Here is a 22,309-nt window from a genome sequence, read left to right on the forward strand (position 1 = left end):
GCAAACTCTAGAAAGGAGCTAAGGCTGAATTTAGCTCATGTGATCTCCTGAATGTAAAATTAAGCATAACAGTCTATAATTAATATATTTTGATTAAGAGAAGGGATTCTATGCCATATTATTCTCATGTATAAGGATAACATCTACCACAAAACATGCAGAATTAGACTCCTTTTCCTGTTTGTTTGTGGAAACATTAAAAAGGTTTGCCTTTTTATTAAGAAATACAATCATTTTCTTTTAAAGTAAGAAGTGCTTGAAAATTATGTTGGAAATGGGTAAACTAATATTTCATTTGCCTCCATTCCTTATTTTTCTCAGCACCTAGGAGATGTCTTCTGTCTGTGAAATGTCATTGATTTTATAACTGAAAGTTGACATGACTGCTTATTTCCTGTGTTCATTGAATAAGTTCTGTTTTAAATGTAGGTCTAAATCAAGAATTAATTTGGTAATCATTAATTCAATAACCTCTGTAGAACCTAGGTAAACTGGAAGCTCTTAAATCTATAAAAAGACATAGTCCTTGCCATGGAGGTGGTTAACAACTTCAGCTGGGAAGCAGATGTCCAGACAACTAAAGAATAATTTAAAGAATATAAGTACCATAGGAATAAAATATGGACAAAGTCTTTAATTTGACTATTAAAACAGCTCATGAAGAATAACCAGTACTTTAATAGGCAGTTATGGAGCAATTAGGTAGTTGATTTTTGAGGATGCTTAATAGGTCTATTACTGTTAACTGTATTTCCAAAGTTTCAATGGATATAGAGCTATAACACCAAAGATGAAGGAAAAAACTAAGCTAAATAGGCAACAGGGAAATAATAATAAGCAAGTTTTAGGATTCCACTTATAGTTTGTTTCACTCCAATCATTGCCAAGCAGTGCTGTTATTTTCCCTGGGAAGACCTACATTCAGCTTACAAGTGCCTCCATGAAATACGTGATTAAAACTTTCATCCTGGAAAACAGTAGTACTGTTAATCTGTAGTCAGTTATTTCACATACCATACAGAAGCCCACAGTTACTAAATTGAGCCACCATTCTTAAATCACAGTTTATTCAGGAAAATTTTAGTGCCTACTTGTTTAACACAATCTTATAAATGATCCCTCAGAAAGGATGTAAAAATCAACACATATCTTTACTGGGCTAATTGTGCTTCACTGCAGTGTTGAGTCTATAAAAGCTATTCAATAGTGAGAAATGATGGCATTTTCATCTTAATTTGAAAATATAATTGCTATTCCAAATATCTTTTTGTTTCTAACCTAAGTGCTTATTAACAGCAGAAATTTCCCCAAAACACTAGAAGAGTATTTAACATAATTTCATTTATTGAAAGAAAATCCAAGGGAAGATTACATACAGCTATCTGCAACTATTAGCAGAAGGAAAATATCAAAAGGAAAAGTAAGTTAAATCTAAACTTTGAGATCTAAAATGTAACTAATATTCGATATGAATTTAACAGCATATATTTTATTGAACATATACATTTAAATATACTGATGCCTCAAGAAATAAAAATGGTATCCTGGAAATCCAGGACAACAATTGAGAGCCATACTAAAACAAACTGAAACTAATAGGCTAATCCCTATTTCATAGAATTTCCCATCACTTTATTGAAAAATAAGATTACATTTAAACTCAACTTATGGAAAATTAGTACAATTGAAATTAAATTCATCAGTTGTAAATGTTCTTTTAAGAAAAACTATTTCAGTTTTTACCCAGAGTTTAACCCTTGCCTTATTCAAATTTTGAATTCCAATTCCTTAATTCCAATATACTCAATGTAGATTCAGAGTAATGAAATCACCAATCATGATTTATTAAGCCTTATATTAATGTCAATAAAGAAGTCCATATACAAATATATGGAATATTAATGTCTCCCTAACCTAACTTTCACTTCTGTTTCCAAACAGACATGTACATATGATAGATTGATTCTGAACTGGCATATTTCACATTAAAATTTCAAGTTTTTAAGTCTTAGTTTTTCTATGTAATAACATACATATTTACTTATAAATATTATGGATATCAGCAGAGAACTTTTTATACCATACTTGAAAAAAAGTTCTGATCATTCTGCAGTAGCTTTTCTAAGTAGAAGTAGAAAATGCCAGAGACATTGCTTTTTAAAAATAAGCACTAAGAAAACTAATTAAGCCAGTTAGTCACAAAGGGAGCATTGTAGGAAAGGAAATAACTTGGGATTGAACCCTATGATTTTATTGTTTTCACAGAAAATGCAATAACTCCTCCTTGACATCAACTACCCAGTTGCAAGAAGAGTATACCTTCTCCCTTGTTGAGATGCAGACGAAGCAATTAGTAAGAAGTAGCCATCACCCAAGAAGAAAATGAATTCAGAACAATTTTTTTCCGGTTTAAATGTCTGTTGAGAGGCTCTGATCTTTGAAAGGCACATTAAAAAAAAAAAGTTTGTTGATAAATAACATGCATTGAATAGAATCCTTTGAAGTCATTCTATCAACTGTGATTATGTAGTCTGTCAGTATCTTTCAATTCACTAATCAAAACAAACAAAAATTGATCATGAAAAACACCACAGCCAGTTTCATACAGTCTTAAGTATGGAACTAAATTAATTGTTCTTCAAATTACACATTTTGACAGATAAGTTTATTATAAAGTCTTTAAAATAAAAATGCATGTTTGGTGAAAAGTTAGTACAGTTGTCATTCATATTTTGTCATATTTTAAAATAGAAAAGTAAAGAATGGTATTTTTTTTTTTTACCATTTTTAACATGATGTAACTGACCAGCTGGTTTGCAATTCTCATTATTGTAATTATCACAATTCATTGCCATGCCAAAGTCGATGCTGTGATGTAGGTGAAATGAAATACCATTAGTTTAGCCTATTACATGATATTGTGATGCACCATGCATTTTTCAAATCTCTGAAAGAAATTTAATGGCAGGCCAAACTTCTAACACATTAAGTGCTATGAATCACAGAAAAACAGAAAACATTTTAATCCAGGGGTACGTGGCATATTGTAATTCATGATAGAACTAAAAAATAGGTAGCAGGAAAAAAAGAAAAAGCAGGGCTAGGTTTGTATTATAATGTATGTAAGAGAAGACTCAGATTTTTAAAAAGAATAAAATTAAAGTTATGTTATTTTTAAATAATGTGTATTCAATAAGTAATATAAATTCTACAAATATGAAGTGGCTATTATTTCTATTGAAAAGTAATAACACTGGGCAGGATTTGAAACTTTTGGAAAATTTGGTGAATTTCAATAACTAAGATGCCATTGTTTTTAGGATGCACTCTTATTTTATATATCACTACACAGAAATGTTGCTAGTTGTAATTAAAATATGCCTGATTGCAGAGATGTTAAAATGTGGAGAAACAAGCAGCTTTGAACTGATGAAACAGAGTAATGCTTCTTATTAATTAGGATCAACTACTGGCAGTAGATTATATGATATAATCTTTCTCCCAGGAAATTAAAAGCTCCATTGCCTATGAGAGAACAACAACAAAATACTGGCATCAATTACACTTAAAATGTTATCAAAACGGAAAAGGGGGAATACACTGGAGAGTTCAACTCATATACAAAAGTATTAGGAAAAGGAAGGGAGTTGGTAAACAGATTAAGTGCTTTAAAGTTGTCATTATTATAACTAATATTAAAGAAGGGAATACCTCACAATTTACATTTCCTGTATGCCAACCTTTTAAAAATTTCTGCATTTTTATCCATTGCCTTTCAATTAAAGCAACTAAACATTTGCTCTGAGTGAAAAACATTGATTCTATGTTTGTTGGTTTATATAAGCAATCTAGAACCCATTTGAGTTATATATTTTAATTTATTATCATACCAATAAAGTTGATTGATTTGGAGTTCTGATTACTCTCTTGTTTTTGGCAATCATCTGCAATTTCTCATTTAATCAAAATTACTTTTTGGAGTACCAGCCAGTTCTCATGAACTTCTGAAGGCTTGTGTATTCTTACCGTGTGAAAGGTTATAGAAAGACTCTAGTATTTTGTGAATGTTAAGTAGTAGAACTGTATCTTTTGCTGACAGCAGTTTCTTTGTGCAGGGTGACTTAAGAGAAAAGACTTGATTCTTTTTCTGGGAAGGACATATACATATCCAAATATTCTGAATGTAGATTTTGTTTTGTTGTGATTTTTGCAAAAGCCTCACTCAAATAAAGATCAAGGAAAGAAGGCCAGGTACAATGAGTTAAGCCTCTCTTTTGATCTAGAATATTTTTATTGATATTATCAGAAATGAATATGCAGAAAATAAATTTTAAAAAATGATTCAGTAATATGGGAGAGTGGAGAGAAGTGGTTAGTTGCCACCTAAAATGGAAGTCAAGCTGAAGGGAGATTTAGTAAATATTAAGCTAAGTGCCTCAAATATTGTTTACTTTAATTTCTTTGGTTTGATAAAATAGATAGGTGACTATAATTTTGAAATATTTTTCAATATGCCTGATCTGTTCAAATGTGTTTTTAAATTCATCTGTTTATTCTGCTTAATTTAAAGAACTTGAGTTAGCTCGATTCTATTACTACTGGAATATTCAGACTGGTCCCCTCTTTAACTATGAAAATACACATTAAATTCCAAGTTCATATTTGTTTCATATTTTACTTTCAAAAGTTTGATTTTTTTTAACATGTATTACATATAAGGGAGAGTGCATCAGAGATTCCCTATCAGAATTTCTTCCTGCAGACATTACAGTATATGAAGCACTGAAGATTTATCCCATGGTAACATAACCAGTAAATTGTATAACTAGTCTCATTTTGGTGATAAGTGAACATTGTTCAACAAACACACATACTGCTTTTCATACCTTACCTGGAAAGAGGCTTTATTGAACATAGCTGTAAAATTATCTTTTAAGTTGAATTACTGAATTTGCACAAACATTTCTACAGAATTTTCTTTTAAAAAAATCAAGCGTTGTCATTTTTCCACTACATTTTGTTGTGCTTTTTATATTAATATTTGCAAATGTTATAATTTAATACTTATATCCCAATTACTTGCATAATCAGTTTTTTAATCCTGGGGTGTTGAAAGAACATATAATAATAATAGTATTCTTCTTTAGACAAAGTCTTTTTAAATGAAGTTAAAAGCTGAGATAATTTAAGGAAAAAGATCTTCAAATTTTCATAACCAACAGGTTTAAGTGAAATTTACAATGCATTGGAAAACTGGCTGGTTAAAGGTATGATTTGTCCTCAGGTAGCTCAAAATCATTTTTACAGGTTTTTGTTTTTTTGTAAAAGTGTTTTTTAATCTTGGCAAAATAATAAAATAATATTTCACAATTTGCACAGAGTCTGACTAAAGGGCAGAGGCATTTTACCCTCAGTGTTTAGAATAAAGCCAGATTTTTCAGGCCCAGTTCCACTGTAGAGTTTGTATGCACTGCAATCACAGACATTTTCTTGTTCCCTCTAAAGCTAGGGCCAATTTCATTTCAAATGGAGGTTAGAGTAAAAAATCACGCTTGTGTTTTACCACCTTCTGCGCTAATTATTATCTTAACAACCTTTTGTTCTGGTTGACCCATTTAATAACCTGGAAGAAAAAAAGTGTTGCTCCCATGTCTGGTCTCAATGGAAGTTATTTTCTAATGGACAATAAGCCAAAAGGCCATGGCTGTCTAGGAGGTCAAACAACAAATATCTCGTCTGCATGGGCTTACGCAGCAGCTTCGGTCCTTTCTTCTTCAGAAGCGGCTTTGTTGTCTTGCCTGTAATTTGCACATTTAGGCTCTGTAGTTTGTTTATAAAATAGTTTTACACAAACCACTCTTAGCAGTGCAAGCTTCTGAGTTGAAAATTATTCAGGCTTGTCTCATTGAAGGCACTTGGTTTCCATGGCAATTTATAAAAGATGGTGGTTTGGTTTCTTCGTTGGAACAGATGACTTAGTTTGGGTGTTCAAGTGGCCGCAAGCAAACTCCGATAAGCCTGTGTAATGTGTAAGCCCAGGTTTACCATCCTGGATAGTAGTGCATGCAAAAAGAGACAGCATACAGTTATCTAGCTTAGCCATGGGAGGAAAACAAATAATAATAATAAAAGTGGGATAGGGACAAGGTGGGGAGGAAGAAGAATGTTTTAAATAATTCTGAGTTCGGGTTATTGTCAAGGAAGGGTAACAACCAAAGGTAAAAGGGCCTACATTTATTTAATTCTCTATGCAAAACCTTCTCAAAAGGAAAATAAACGCCAGCTCTTCACGTACCCTGTTTACAGTGAGGTTTTCGTTGGCAGGCCATTAGGTTTCCATAGTAACAAGCAAACTATTCATTTGAAACAAAACCAGCCATGACTTTGTGCTTTGACAAGGATTTCTATAGCTCTTTTTTTTTTTTTTCCGAGTTCAACCAGATGACCAGATGATGCTGTATGTAATCTTTTTAGCCATAGAAGCACCTGAAGGTCTCTTCTCTACTCAGGTCAAGAGTTTCTTTTATTTGTAGTGCGGAATAAGTTATATTTCCATGATGTCTTTTTATCCCCAGTGCTTAAAAAATTTGTTTTTATTATTTTATTTTTGAGTCAGTAGTCAGTGGAGGAATCTTTGGTAGTTTGTTTTTTCAGTGTCCATTTACAAAGACTCTTTCTTCATGCTAGTGCCTGGTGAATCTTTTATAGCCTCTGCCAGGGTAAGGTCACCTTCGAGGACTTAAGATAGAGATGAGGACGATAACCGGAAAAAGCCATATATGTACTAAAATTCCAACAGCACCATCAACGGAATCTAAAGACAAGGAAATAAATGCCAAGAAACAAATGGAAAACGAGACTAAGTACCCCATGTAGCTACCAATACAACTTTAGTGAACCAACAAAACAATTTTAGTGCACAGAAGATATTTTTGGAAAACATTTGTTGTTTTGGTTTGGTTTGTTTTATTGATCAGATTCATTTCCAAGACAAGTGAAAAGGAAAATAACTTGAATATATGCCTAGAAATTTGATAAAAAACTATTTTCAGATTTTCGAAGTGATATGATATGCTACAAAACCTGTTCAGAAGATATTTATATGAATTTGTGGCTTAGCTCAACCTCAGAGTTTTTTTTGGCCACATGAAGGCATGCACACAGAGAAAATTCTCAAAAATCTAAAAGGTCAGCTTTTAAAAAAAAAAGTTTTCAGAGATGTTTAAGCTTAAAGACCACTGAGAGAAAATCTACTCTGTGAAAACTAGGTAGGGATTATTATGGGTAAAGGAATTAACTACTGCAAATAGTGGATTCTATATATATATGATCAGCCAATTATCTGTAAACTAGGTAAGTAATATTCTCCTTAGTGTAATTTTTTAAAGTGCTATGAAGTCTGTTCTAACTAAAAATTGTTTCACCAATCAACCTTGAGATGCCTCCTGTAGCTGGTAATTTAAATTTCATATCCAGATGATACCTCTTAGAATGTGTAGTTTACCTAGGAGGACTAACAAGGACAAACCCAATAATTCATTAACCTCTCTTAAGTTACAAAATAGGTCTCACCTAGGAGTGAGCTGGGGTTACAGACAGACACACAATCTCAGCTTTTGATAGCATGGCCAGAGTGCTACATTTTCTACTGGAGAGGGGTTGGGAGCCTGAGCAATTAGGAAGAGGCCTTTGGTCTCCAAGCTGGTTTGCACTTAAAAATTAACATAAATTTAATATTCATCCAACAGTTTTCATCAAAATGAACTTTAAAAGTGATAGTTAAAGAGAAACAAATGTAATAGAATATTATCTCATAGCAAAGAAATTTTTTTGTTCAATTAGATTTATTTTCTCTGATTTACAGAGGGTAAATAAAGATACTGCCAATAAATATAGATATCTTACTTAAAATAGTTACACATTTTTCTGAACTTAGTAGTTTAGGAGAACAAAACTGATTATGAAACTGTTCCATCATATAATAAAGTGCCTATGGGTTTTTATGGTCATTTCATTGTGGCTACATTTCTCCTTTCTCCTTTTGGGAAAGTAAATTATGTTCTCTTGCTTTCCTCATTTGGAAAGTGTATTTGATTTATAATACTTTTCAGTGATTTAATTATCAAAAATATAAGATTTCTGTATAAGATGGTAACTATCTTCAATTAATGTAATGTTACTGTCGTGGATCCATGTTGTGAAATTCAAAAGAAATCTGTTTTCCCTCTGAGAAGAATGCTTGCTTTTCTGTGTATTTGATAAACCTACTTCATTTGGATTTAGCTACTGATTTTCTAAAGCAAAATTACCCAGTCACAAGGAGAAATTTTTACTAAAATTGTTACTTGAAATGTTAAGTGTAATGACAAGAAGGTGAAAAAAATGAGCAAAATGGCTCATTGTTATACACAATTTTAATTTTTGTCTCTTAACAATATTGAAAAATGGAGTCAATTCAGTTTTTATGGGCAATCAGTGGACAGTTGTATAAATTTGACTTTCAACATCCAGACTGATATAATTTCTCACCAAATATACTCAATTAACAAAGACTCTGATTTGCTCTAGACTTATATAAAGTGGATTTTCATGATGTTTTTGTAAGCGTTAAATAATTAATAAGTTATTTGTACATATTTAGTTTAATTGATACCTCTTTAAATAACTACAAAATTAAAGATTCCAGATGGTTCTATGAAAATCCTTCAATTGGAGGAATTTTTCATAAGAATAATTTTAAATTTCTCATCTTCACATAAATAATATAATGAGGATTAAAAAAAAACAGCCCAATACATAAATGATACTTTTTGCATTATTTATAATTTTCTATATAAACCTCTTTTACTAAAAATGAATTTTTGGTGAAAAAAATGCAATTTGAATATATCATTATATCATAATACTCAAACCAGAATAAATAGTGAAACCAAATTACTAAACAAGATTGTGATGCATGTACGAGATTAATCATACCAGGAAAAAAATCAGGCTACTCCATTACTTATTACATATATACTAAGACTCATCACAAGATTGAATCTGTTAAAATGGTTGGCATAAGTTAGACCTATAAAATACATTCATAAACTTGGGGGAATAAAAATAGCCATGGCTATATAAATGTAGGTTGATTATTTGGATTAGCCAGATATTTTAATAATAGTTTAAAAATCCTTTGAAATTAATCATATAAACAAAAAATATTTAAAAACCTTAATTAAAAATCAAAGTGTGCTTGCCTTATATGAACCAAAATCAAAATTACTTTTATTTTAGGTCAAATAACTGAGGTCTAGTGTCTACCACTGGATTTAATAATTTGATTTTAAAATATGTTTGAAATTTTAGAGTTTCATGCATAGGAAATTTTTGAATAAACAAACTAAAAGTAAATTCATTATAACAATTAGACCATGTTAGCCTAATAGTCATTACTTTAACATCACACCAACAGATCTAAGAAGAGATACTTACTCTTAGTCGTCAGGTCTTGTTTTGCACATTCTCCTTCTGCAATTGATACATCATCAATGGCAATGTCACCTTCTATGCCAGGACCTCGAATACCTTCAAAAATGAGCTACAAATATGAATGAAACAAACCTAAATGTAGAACTTTGATTTGCAGATGAATTTTTATTGAGAAATAGAGGAGCCAAACCTAAAATTGACAATCCTGGTATTATTTATTATTGGTAGTCTTCAGAATTCTTGCTTGCAAAAAAACTTTCTCAACAAAACCAGTAATAGGATCTTCCTTGTACAGCAGTTTTCCATTTTATAAGCTCTGTGACAATTTTAAAACAAAACTAAACCTAATTGAATAATAGAATAAAAACAGCTACAAAAAAACAAATCATATCACTTTTTGCTTTCAAGGGTAAGGACATTTTTTTCCTCTGAAATAGATTCCCTCCAATGTTCTCTAAACATATCTCATAACACTGGCTTTCTATTAAAGATACATTTTATGGATGAATCAGTTCCAGGTTCACTGTGCCAGTACTATGTTTACAGAAGCCCAGAACAAGTGTTTACACAGTGAATAAGTTAATCATATTCCCCATATGCTTTGTTTTTAAATACTTGAAGATATTTATGTCTTTAGTGGCAGATCTTCAAACTTCCAGTATCTAGAACAGTGGATGGCACTAAGTCTTAAGACATCAGTGTTGAAAGAACAGATGAATGAAATCAATCTACACTTATTACTAAATTCTGGATACAAAGTCAATAAAAGGACAATTAACAATTTTTTATTTCATTTTTATAGACATAAGACACTTTGTAAATTTTCTGTCTTATCTCACAAATTCTCCTTGCTTCCAGTATCCTTTTGGTAGAAAAAGTAACCTATGCACTTGGTGACTATATTCCCAGAAAAATTTCTATGTACCAAAATGAAATACCTAGTTTGTTCTTTCTGAAGAAAAATTAGCTTAATAAAGAGTTATGTTCAACATCAAACTAATGTGTATAATTTAATATGATCTCTAATCTTATTTCATTGCAACAAATTACAGCAAAAGTCTATTTTTATGAATACAAAATTTTTTGTTTCTGTCTTATCTTGAGGGTTTAATGTGACTCCTTAAAGGTAAATTTGTGGTGATTTTTCTGAGGACTTTCCTTTCCCTACTTAAATATGGTCCATAAGAATGAGGATAAGTTTCATGATTTTATAGGATAAAAAGATTTGAGAAGTTTTTTTTATTATATTATTATTATATTTAATTTAGAATTAAATTAGATACAGAGAGGGTTTCTTGCTTACCTATTTTGAGACAAGTATTATACGTTAATAGTGTCCAAATCCATTTCTTTGAAAAGTGTCAGACTTTATTTTTCTGGGCTCCAAAATCACTACAGATGGTGACTGCAGCCATGAAATTAAAAGACGCTTACTCCTTGGAAGGAAAGTTATGACCAACCTAGATAGCATGTTCAAAAGCAGAGACATTACTTTGCCAACAAAGGTTCGTCTAGTCAAGGCTATGGTTTTTCCTGTGGTCATGTATGGATGTGAGAGTTGGACTGTGAAGAAGGCTGAGCGCCGAAGAATTGATGCTTTTGAAGTGTGGTGTTGGAGAAGACTCTTGAGAGTCCCTTGGACTGCAAGGAGATCCAACCAGTCCATTGTGAAGGAGATCAGCCCTGGGATTTCTTTGGAAGGAATGATGCTAAAGCTGAAACTCCAGTACTTTGGCCACCTCATGGGAAGAGTTGACTCATTGGAAAAGACCCTGATGCTGGGAGGGATTGGGGGCAGGAGGAGAAGGGGATGACAGAGGATGAGATGGCTGGATGGCATCACCAACTCAATGGAGGTGAGTTTGAGTGAACTCCGGGAGTTGGTGATGGACAGGGAGGCCTGGCGTGCTTCGATTCATGGGGTCGCAAAGAGTCGGACACGACTGAGCGACTGATCTGATCTGATCTGATCTGTCTTATATCACTGAGGCCAAAATAAAATGTCAGACCAGAGTTAAAATATTTAGAACCAAGTTGGCAGTGTATAAATGCTCCATCCTTAGACAGAATCAGGACTTGAAGCCTTAGTTTGGCTGCCTGGGAATGATAATTTGCATTTGACTTAGGTTGGTGTTTTGGAAGATATCTGGGTAGTGGCTAAAAAATCCTCAGATGACTATTTAAATTACAAGAGAGAAGATTTAAATAAAAAATCAATGGTATAAAAATTCAAAAGCACTGAATATGGAAAAGGAGAAGTCATTTTAATGGCAGCAGAATAGTCCATGTTATTGATAAAACAAAATTTATTTAATCAGTATGTATTGTTAAGACAATAAAATTATTTTCAGTTATTCTGAACAAGGCTGAAATGAATATATTTCCCATAAGTACTATACACAATTATTTGGAACACATGGTTCTTCAGGATCATTTTAAATTGCCCTTATCAGCAGTCTATCTATGAGAAAGTACTGCCTTTTTCCTAAGCATGGGTTTTTAAGCAATGGGGCTTTTTTCCTTTTTTTTTTTTTTTTTAACACGTGCTGCTTACCTGGTAAAGAATCAATGTTAAGAGTAAATCAATGGTTATTCCCACCCCCTTCTTAGTTTCAGTCATGTGATGCTGAGTCTTCTCTCCTGAAGATAACAACATGAATGGAATGTTATCTTGGAGAAAGTCAGAACCCAAAATTCATGCTATTATGAGTCTGATTCCACAAAATCAAATATTTTCCACTTTCCCCCAAGACAAATACTTTACTGAATAAAAGTAGGATGTTATCATCACAATTTTTTCTTTTATGTGTGTATTTTAAAGATTGAATGAAAGAAAGTGTAGATTTCTGCCTCCCAGTCAAATTTTAATCCTGGAAGGAAGCATGAAGAAGGATGTATTACGCAAACTTTCCTTTCCACCAACCTGGCCTTATATTGACTATTAAGCAGTGAGCAGCCGGACTCTACCTGTCAGTAAAAGAATGATCCTGCCATTGCTCAAAGCATTTCATAACTTCTGTTACTGAGTTTAAAGTATTAAACACTTCTATTTTTCCTATTAATTCTCTTTTTCTTCCCCTCTTTCTGCCTCCCTGTGCAGCTTGACCAAAAACACAAGATTGAACCTAGGCTTGTGCTAAAAACAAAGCTCTCCAAGCAGCAAGGCCGTGAAGGACGCTGCCACCCTTCTTTTCTGGTCAGATTGAGAGGGAGTATTGGGGAGCCTTTTATGGTAAATGTCAGGGAGTAGACTGACTGATGTATTTCAATATTCGTGCTGCTTGCCTACTGGCAATGTTGACCACAAGTGTGTAGTTGGATGAACAGCAGAAATACAAATCAGCAAAAGTTGAATTGCCATATGCCCAGAGGACTGCCTCTATCCAGAACACTCTTTTATACAAATATTTCATGGTGATCCTAAATGAAGTAGTAAAAACTGATTTGTAAACTTATTGTTTAAATTTATCTGTACAACTATAGATAATACAGTTTGTCTCCGAATAAAGTTGATTACTTTCCATATTTTTAGTTATTGTGTGGAAAAAAAATCAGAGAATTAGTAGCAGTTATTACTGGGATAATAAAAATAACTTTTGACTATCAAACTCTTGGTACAGTTATAACTGGTATTTTTAATATTTATTTGAAATCTTGTGATGATAGGGAGATCCAATCCAACAGGCTAGAGAAACACTGTAACCTTCCTGATGGTCCTGTTTGGACAAGAAGAAAGAAAAATATACTGTGCAGTGTATTGATTTGTTTCCTTTAATTTCCATAGCAGCTTTGTTATTGGGAAGATATAGATTTTCTTTTTAACTCACTGGATTCTCACAAAGAAATATTTATTACATTATTCTCTTTATGCTCTGAACACCAACTACAATGCTATCTGAATTATTATGACACATAGATTCTAATAGACTTATAAATGGCTTTGAGACAGAGATCTAGAGGGACACTTTCTCCTTTATATTGTTTTTGACTATGAGATAACAGAGATAGGATGTATATGTATTAAATTTAAATAGTGTACCTTGGCCAAACTTTCAAGTGCTTTTAAAAATAAATCCTTGATGACAAACATCTTTTTCCTCAAATACAAAGATGAGAAACTATAATAGTTATTATAATATGATGTATCTCAACTTGGAAGATATGATCTGTATGCAATGAAAAAAGTCTGAATTATATTCACTCAGAGAAGAAATTCTCTCTAATTTAATAGCTTAAATTATGTCATATTTTAATTAAGTACCATCATGATTCTGACTACTATTACATTGCAAGGATAAGACTACGTTCCTTTCCTCTTCAATACTTCTGACAGATTTGGCTTAATTGCCTTCAAGAAGGAATTAATGGCATCTAGATTCTCAGGGAGAGAATGTTGACGTTTAGGTCTCCTGAAAGAGGGTTCAAATTACTCAGAGCCTGTTCTTCACACAATCACACTGATCTTATTTAAAATGGCTTCCCTTAACTGAAGTGACAAATTTAAAATGGTAATATTTTCACAGTGTGTGCATGCAATTCAGCAAACTTAATATGTGAGAAATACTGCATGATCAGAAAATTAATTCCTAGTGAGTAAATGCTAGTGGGAGTTTAAAAAAAATATATGTGAATTTCTGTATTAGAACTACACTACATAAAATTAAGTCATCGATTGATAGTTTTTTACATTTATTTATAATGCTTTAAAGCATAAAGATAAAGATATCAATATGTAGGAAAATACAGATGATGCTATTAGAACTGATGTTCAAATATAACTTCTCAGAAAAGTGGGAAGAGCTACGTGTAGCATTAATGAGTAAAAGCAGATGGGGAGTCAAAGATTACAACACAATTCTGATGATCTGACTTCAACATTAATGGTGCCTTCTGCAAATGTTTTCTTTCTGATGACATATATTGGTTCTGATCATTACTGCTAAGGCAAAGATTTGGAATGCAGTTTGAAAACTGACAGTGTACATCTTTGGAAAAACTTCAGGATGTGAATAAAGTTGAAAAGAGCTAGTAACATTAATAATTTTACCTTCATTTTATTACTGGTTCAGCAAATAATTAGACTATCCTTCCCCCGCTCCCTTTTTTTTTGATAGGTAACATGTGGATTTGTTCAGATACAGAGAGAAGCGCACTCCACAGAGTGTGGGCCATCGCAGAAGGGGAGTATGGCCTTTTCCCTTATGTGCAAAGAGCAGGAGAACTATCCATAACTAATACGGAAGAGATTTGAAGAGAGGTAACATAATAAGCAGTACAGGACAGGGAGGTCTGGCATGCTGCAGTCCATGGGGCTGCAAAGGGTCTGACATGACTGGGCAACAGAACAATAACAGCAACAACATAATAAACAGGTGGGTAGCCTAAATTTTGATTTTTTATTTTTAGTTTTTCTTTTTTTTTATTTGAGAAACTACATAAATATTAACACTGAGTGTAACTTCTCAAGACTCTGCCAGTCCAACTTGCTGGATACATGTCAGTTGGTTGTCAAAGCTTCTAATATCAAATAATAACATGAGATTTTGACTGCTGGCAAAAACAGAAAGAACTAGATGGCACTATCAACTGCAATTAGAAAATGTTTTCAATTGCTAGTTATTTCAGGAGCCATCATCATGTCTATAACTGCCCTGAAATTTGGCTTAAAATGTCAGATATATATCTACACAAGCATGCAATGTCTACTAAGGACAACATTTTCTGGATTGTTATTATTCTTAGATAAATATAAAAGCAGAATGATGTGATGAGAGCATTATAATCTCTTTTCCAATCCCTATTTAATGTTAAGGATTTGTGTGATTTAAGATAAATTGTCTCAAAGCCTACTTCCAAATCTTTAAATGAGAGTATAAGAATAGAAGATCTCCAGAATTCTTTTTGCCTGTGACTAAGAAAATGTAAAGTCAGTCTCATAATGCCTCTATACTTTTCCCTCAGAAAATGTCTGAAATGCACTGTGAAAGAAGTAAAGGATTAAAAGGGGCAGTTAAATATTTTACTAGGTGTAGGATATAAAACAAAAGGGACACTGGAAGACTAACACTGTATTAATTTTACTTTTTAGAAACTTTCCCCCTAATCCTTCTGAATATAGCTAAATATATTTTCATTACAAGCACTGATCATGCTAAATCAATTCTAGAAAAAGAGCCCCAAAGAAATTTCAGTAGGAGAAAATTTCTATTTGCCTGAAAAAGTACTACACAATAATGTTATTGTCAGCTAAGCAAATATATTGGACAGACTTAGACAAAGAACTTTGCAAGTGATGGTTTTTTATTTTTATTTTTTAGAGTTTATGATCAAACTAATTTGAATGTATACAAACTCCTAACAAATAAAACATAAAATGTGTCAATGTTAACAGAGGCTCAGAATCACTTATTTTTCGTTTAAAATTCCAAGAGGTAAGAGAAACCGTATCCACTTGAATTAAAGACATTCTTGGATGCCACAAACCTACGTTTGAATAATATTAAAACTACTCACAACTTAATTTATATGGCAATATATTTCATACTTTTTTTTTTTTGGGGGGGGCCATGTTTTTCTGGTAGGCATCACACACCAAAGAAAGATTTTTGAGAAGCTTGATAGTTTATAAATGATTTTTGAGGAGGAAAAAAAACAGTTGGAAAAGAAGTTAACAGCTACGAGAAACTTGAAAACAAAATTAAATTTTAAAAAATGGGGTCGGATACCGCAGTTGTGTTTCCTTGAACAATCAAATTTATGAAGCGAAGTAATCCTTAGCCAATAGACCTTGAAATGTCTTGGAGATAGAAGAACCTAAAGATCCAATATAAAAAATATTTTATTCATCTTCATTTCTCATTAGTAATTTAAATAGCTTAGAAATTCATTGATTCAAAATCTTCATTTTTTGATTGACTTCCCTCCAGGATAGAGTAACAGAAACCATATTTATCCTCCCCACTGAAACAGCCAAAGAACTTGACAAAAATATTGAAACAATGAATGGTATTGAGAACACTAGACGACATCAGGTAATGAAGAACAATGAACCCTGAGTGACAGAAGTCAAACGAGGTCTGCTCTATGACTGCCCTATACAGAATTTATAGATTATGAAGAAAGCAGAACAAAGGTAGAGCCTACTAGAAAATTTGGGTTGAAGAGAGAGACCTGAGAGTCCAAGGCAGCTAGAGTATGTAGGGTAGAAAACCAGCAAAGAAAGAACTGGAGAGAAAGAGACATCTGCAGAGGAACCCCCTGAAGTTCTCAGCAAAGTCCTGATTGGGACTCGAATGAAAGAAAAGTACATAAGGCTGGGAAAGGCCCAGAGGGATGCAGTTAAGGGAACAGTGTCCAGCTAACACATTTGGGAAAATCTCATAATTTACGGGGCATTGGATAGAGTACTCAGAAGAGAAACAATCAGGCTGCTAGCAAAGACTATTCTAATCTCACCTAACAAATCTTTAAAGCAAGAACAAAAATTACCAAAAATTTTCTGAGTATTAACAACTAAACTACATCCACAGGGCTTTCCCTGGTGGCTCAGTGTTTAAGAATCCGCCTGCCAATGTAGGGGACAAGGGTTCGATCCCTGATCCAGGAAGATCCCACATGCTGCGGAGCCACTAAGCTCCTGGGCCACAACTACTGAGTCCGTTCGCCTGAAGCTTGTGCTCTGCAACAAGAGAAGCCACAGCACTGAGAAGCCCGCACACTGCTTACTACTAGAGAATAGCCCCTGCTCTCTGCAATTAGGGAAAGCCCATGTACAGCAAAAAAAGACCCAGCAGAGCCAAAAATAAAGTAAATCTTGGAAGAAAAAAAAAAGCTACATCCACAAATAAGCTCCAATATAAATACAAAAAAAAAAAAAAATCCATCACCTATCAAGGTAAAATTTACAATGTCTGACACCCAGTCAGACTACCAGACATGTAAGAAAGCAAGAAAATAATGACTTGTAAAGATGAGAAAACATCAATCAATCAAAACCAACCAAAAACTGGCACAGATGATATCATTAGCAGACATTAGTTATTATAACTGGACTTAATATGCTCAAAACATTAACTTAAGATATGAAAAGTATTTTGTAAAAAGACTCAAGCTGAACTTAAAGAGATGGAAAGTATACTAGCTAAGATGAAAAATACTCTGAGTAGAGGTAAAAGTAGATTGCGTGCATGCTAAGTTGCAGTCCTGTGCAGGGACTGGAGCTTGCCAGGATTCTCTGTTCATGGGATTCTCTAGGCAAGAATACTGGAGTGGGTCGTCATTTCCTTCTCCAGGGGATCTTCCCAACCCAGGGACTGAACCTAGGTCTCTTATGTCTCCTGCAATGGCAGGTGGATTCTTTTACCACTAGCACTGCTTGGGAAACCCCTGAAAGTAGATTAGATATTGCAAAAGAAATGATTAGTGGCTGTGAAGACAATTAATTATGAATAGTGAAATAATTTTAGATAAGATGGTGGTTTCCTAATTTCCTTACATTTCTTAAGTGGGAACTCTCTGTAAGGACAAGTCATCTAGACTTGACCTGCTTTCCAGTTTGAGAATCACAGTTTTCAAATTCTGTGGGCACCAAATTTTCCTGGATCTTCTTCCTTGTAACTCTAAAAAATACTACTTAGGATCAAGCTGTTCTTCCACAGTTTATTGTTAATGATTGGTTTGTGTTCTATGTGGTTCCACTGTCTTTAATAACTGTTCACATATGTACACTTCTCCTTGGAAATATCAATCATTCCCATAGTATTGGGCAACACATAAAGCCTAATGACTTACACACATGTTTGTCCTCAGAGTTTCAGAAAAATATATACAATAGCCCTCTGCACATCGTTAAGAGGACATTCCACAGGCATGTTATATTAACATGTCCAGAACAGAAATAACCCTAATGATCCCGGAATTTATTCTCTTTTCCTCTCTTTGTTATTTAAGGTAATGGGTAAAATAACAGGCATTACTCAAGATTCTCTAGTTAGAAACTTCTTGGTCATTCATGGCTACTTCCCAAATTCCCAACATAAAAATGTTCTGCTAGTTTTTATACCCAAATATATCTTGAAATTATCCTCTTTTCTTTGTACTACTTCCCTGGTTTGTCCCTTCAATATCCCTTATGTGAATTTTACAAGTGTCCTAACTGGTTTGCTGGCCCGATTTTACCTCCTTGAATCACCTTCCATACAACCACCTAAGTGATGCACCATCCCATCCCTTGAGTAAAATCTTCCATGACTCCCCAGTGCCTATGCTCTTGAGGTTCCTTAATGTCATCTCACATCAGTCTTTATTTTTGTATTCCAAATTCCAGATAAACATCTCCATGTTTCTCTGACAAATCCTGTGAGATATGACCTGCATGTTTTGTTTACTCTGAATTCTGCATCGATATTAATATTAGCCCCTTTTCTGAGTTGCAATCCCTCTCTCCAGATCAGGTTTCACCCCAAGCTACAGGCTCCTCTTGCTTCTCCTCCATACTCTTCTTGTTCATTATGTGTGCTCATAGAAACTTCTGCATATTTTACTACTGACATTATTACATTATGCAATGCATGTGTTTAGATATGTATTCCCACCAATCTGAAGTAAACAATCATTATTAAATCTTTATGCCTAGCAATGTGCCTGACATACGGTACTAGCTCAATAAGTACTGAGTTGTTGTCTGTGACAATAAATGACTGTCCTGAAGGTGTGGTGGTGTTGGTTTAGTCGCTTAGTCATCTCTGACCTTGCAACCCCATGGACTGTAGCCTGCCAGGTTCCTCTGTCCCTGGGATTTCCTAGGCAAGAATATTGGAGTGGGTTGCCACCCCAATATTTCTTTTTTCATGGGATCTTCCCAACCCAGGGGTTGAATCCAAGTCTCCTGCATTGTTGCCACATTATTTACCGCTGAGCCATCAGGGAAACCTATTTTGGAAGTACTTAATAAATATTGACTAAATTGATGTCCATAGCATCAAGGAATTACTCTGAAGGAAACATTAATATAACTATTCCCTTAAATGCTTACTGTATATATATTTGATTTAACAATTTTGTGTTAATTAGGGCAGTGATATATAAAGCAAAAATATGTCTTTTTAGAAAGATTTTTTTGATGCGTATAGAGGTATGCACATTTTAATATTAAGGTTACTTCTATCAGTAACGCTTTGGAGTTCCATCTTTACAAGTTTAATAATATGCTGCCATATATTCCATTTTTACTATTTTATTATTTTTCATAGAAAAAATTATTAGGATCTATGATTTGAGTTGCTTTTATGTGTTTTTAGATAATCAACTAGACTTACTCCATTATTCTTTACCAGAGTGAACAACTGAATGCATTTTTATCATCTTGGTAAGTTTTAGTAATGCAATTTCTAATCAAAATCATTACAGCTTTATAGATTAGGTTACCAAAAAAGAGTATTCCACCAATTAAAAATTAGCATAATTGATGCTGTCTGAATTTCCATACCCTTACTAAATGCCATAAAATGCAATTAAGAACTCCCCAGTATGAAAAAAAAACCTCAACCTGAGTATATAAAACACATATATTATATAAAGTTATTAAAATCAGTAAGCTACATTATTTTCTTCATTAAAACAGCTTCATGATAAATTGTTTCTAGCCGTGATGACTAGTATAAACACTAAAATATTTTTTATATATTTGCAACTAGTTCTTTCTCTTAATCCTATCTAAGCCTTTCTTTTCTACATAAAAACAAATAAAAGCAATTTGTTTAAAGTTCTCTGACATTGAAAATCAAAGTAATAAATTACTAAAATGACAAAAAGACACATTTTGTTAAAGCATACAAAATTCCATCAAGTAAAATTCAGATTGAGAATTGATTATCCAGCTTCTGTTATATAAGAATCTATGTTGTTTGTCTTCAAGGAACAAAATATACACATATGATTTTATAGAAATGGATAACATTTTCTCCAGGCAAGTCATTTGAATTCAGATAGACCATTATTCAAACATATTACTTGAGAAATGTTACTTAATAAAAGAAAAGGGCATTTTCCCTTTATACACTGCTTTTAGAATAAAGGGAAACAATCATGTGATTTTTGTGATGCTTATATCAGAATTTTTACATACTATTTTTCTAATTTGCTCAAGTTCTGTTTCTAACATTATGCTCAGGTGCAACAATCTATCCATAGACGTGACTGTTCTTTTCTTACCTGAAATGAAGTAATTGGATATATATTAACATGTGCCTCATTCCATCGTTGTCCTTTGTTCCCACTTGAAGACCACAGTGGATTCTCTATGGTTGTCTGTCCTTTCAAACGTAGATAGACATTTAAAACACCTAAAAATAACAATGTAATTTTATTCTGTGTATTTATTTTGGCTTCATACTTGTTTCTCCTTAACTGAGCACTTGTAAACTTTTAAAAATGAAATTTCATGGACTACTCCAGTGTCTCCTCTTCTCTTCCTCTCTCATTTCCAATCTTCCTCTTAGGACACTTGGCATACATGGCGGGTCTCCAGAGATGATCACGTGCTAATCTATAGAACCTCTGAATGTTATCTTATATGGCAAAGAGATTTTGCAGATATGATTAAATTAAGAATTTTGAGATGGGAAGATTATTTCAAATAATCTCAGTGGGCCTTATGTTTAATCACATATATCTTTTTTTCTAAGATGGAAACTTGATACAGGAGAGAAGGTCATGTGAATGAGAAGATGCAACACTGCTGGTTTTAAAAATGAATGAAGGAGCTACAAGCTGAATGCAAGCAGCCTTTGGAAGCTAGAGATGACAAAGAGACAGATTCTCCCCTAGAGCCTTCAGAAGACAGCAACCCTGCTGACTTCTTGATTTTAGCTCCATTATACGGCACCCCACTCCAGTACTCTTGCCTGGAAAACCCCATGGATGAAGGAGCCTGGTAGGCTGCAGTCCATGGGGTCGCTAAGAGTTGGACACGACTGAGGGACTTCACTTTCACTTTTCACTTTCACACAATGGAGAAGGAAATGGCAACCCACTCCAGTGTTCTTGCCTGGAGAATCCCAGGGACGGGGGAGCCTGGTGGGCTGCCGTCTATGGAGTTGCACAGAGTCAGACACGACTGAAGCGACTTAGCAGCAGCAGCATACTCATTTAAAATTTCCGTTCTGTAGAACTTTAAGATAACACATGTGGTTGTTTTAAGTCATGAAGTGTGTGGTAATTTTTGTACAGTGGCAACAGAAAACTAATACAGCATATAATCATGTACTGTCTATAATGGTCAAAGTTTATCGAATTTTTTATCATCAATTAACATCAGTTTAGTTCATTTTTAGTTTACTTTTCATCCAAATCTCTTTTTCCCTAAAAGAATTGTCTTAAGAGAAAATGAAAACAAGTTTTGTCTTATGATTTGATGTATCTCAACAGTCTCATGTCTTGCACATAGTACTAACAGTAATGATGATAATAATAATATGATATGTTGAACACTTCAGGTAAGAATGAATCCTCTCAACAATTCTGTGAAGTACTTAATACTGTATCCTCATGTTATAGATAAGAAAACTTAGAGTGATTCAGTAATTTGCCTTATATCATACAGTAAGAAAATAGCAGAGGCAGAATTTGAACCCATTGAGTTTTAAAATCTGGTATTTTAATGCTAGGCAATCAGTATTTTAATAGATGCAATTTAAAAAGTCAGCTTTATTGAGGTATAATTTACATGCAATAAAATTCATTTTAAATGCACAAGTCAATAATATTTGATCAATATATATTATAGTAAGCATCAATTCAGCCAAGATAGAGGACATGGCAAGCCTCAGCATCCCTC

At 33.3% G+C, this 22,309-nt stretch overlaps 1 protein-coding gene across 1 annotated transcript in view; it reads right to left on the reverse strand.

The window, feature by feature from the left end:
* Positions 1-4,877: 4,877 nt before the first annotated feature.
* MDGA2 (MAM domain containing glycosylphosphatidylinositol anchor 2) overlaps positions 4,878-22,309 on the reverse strand; it is a 913,329-nt gene continuing 895,897 nt past the window's right edge. The window contains exons 15-17 of the mRNA XM_061430940.1: positions 20,686-20,816; positions 9,478-9,583; positions 4,878-6,814 (exon numbers count right to left, since the gene is read on the reverse strand). Coding sequence (XP_061286924.1) covers positions 6,726-6,814; positions 9,478-9,583; positions 20,686-20,816 — 326 coding nt within the window. The 3' untranslated portion in view covers positions 4,878-6,725. The remainder of the gene's footprint in view (positions 6,815-9,477; positions 9,584-20,685; positions 20,817-22,309) is intronic.

Source organism: Bos javanicus, chromosome 10 (assembly GCF_032452875.1).
Source record: "Bos javanicus breed banteng chromosome 10, ARS-OSU_banteng_1.0, whole genome shotgun sequence".
In the NCBI taxonomy this organism is placed as follows: Eukaryota; Metazoa; Chordata; class Mammalia; order Artiodactyla; family Bovidae; genus Bos; species Bos javanicus.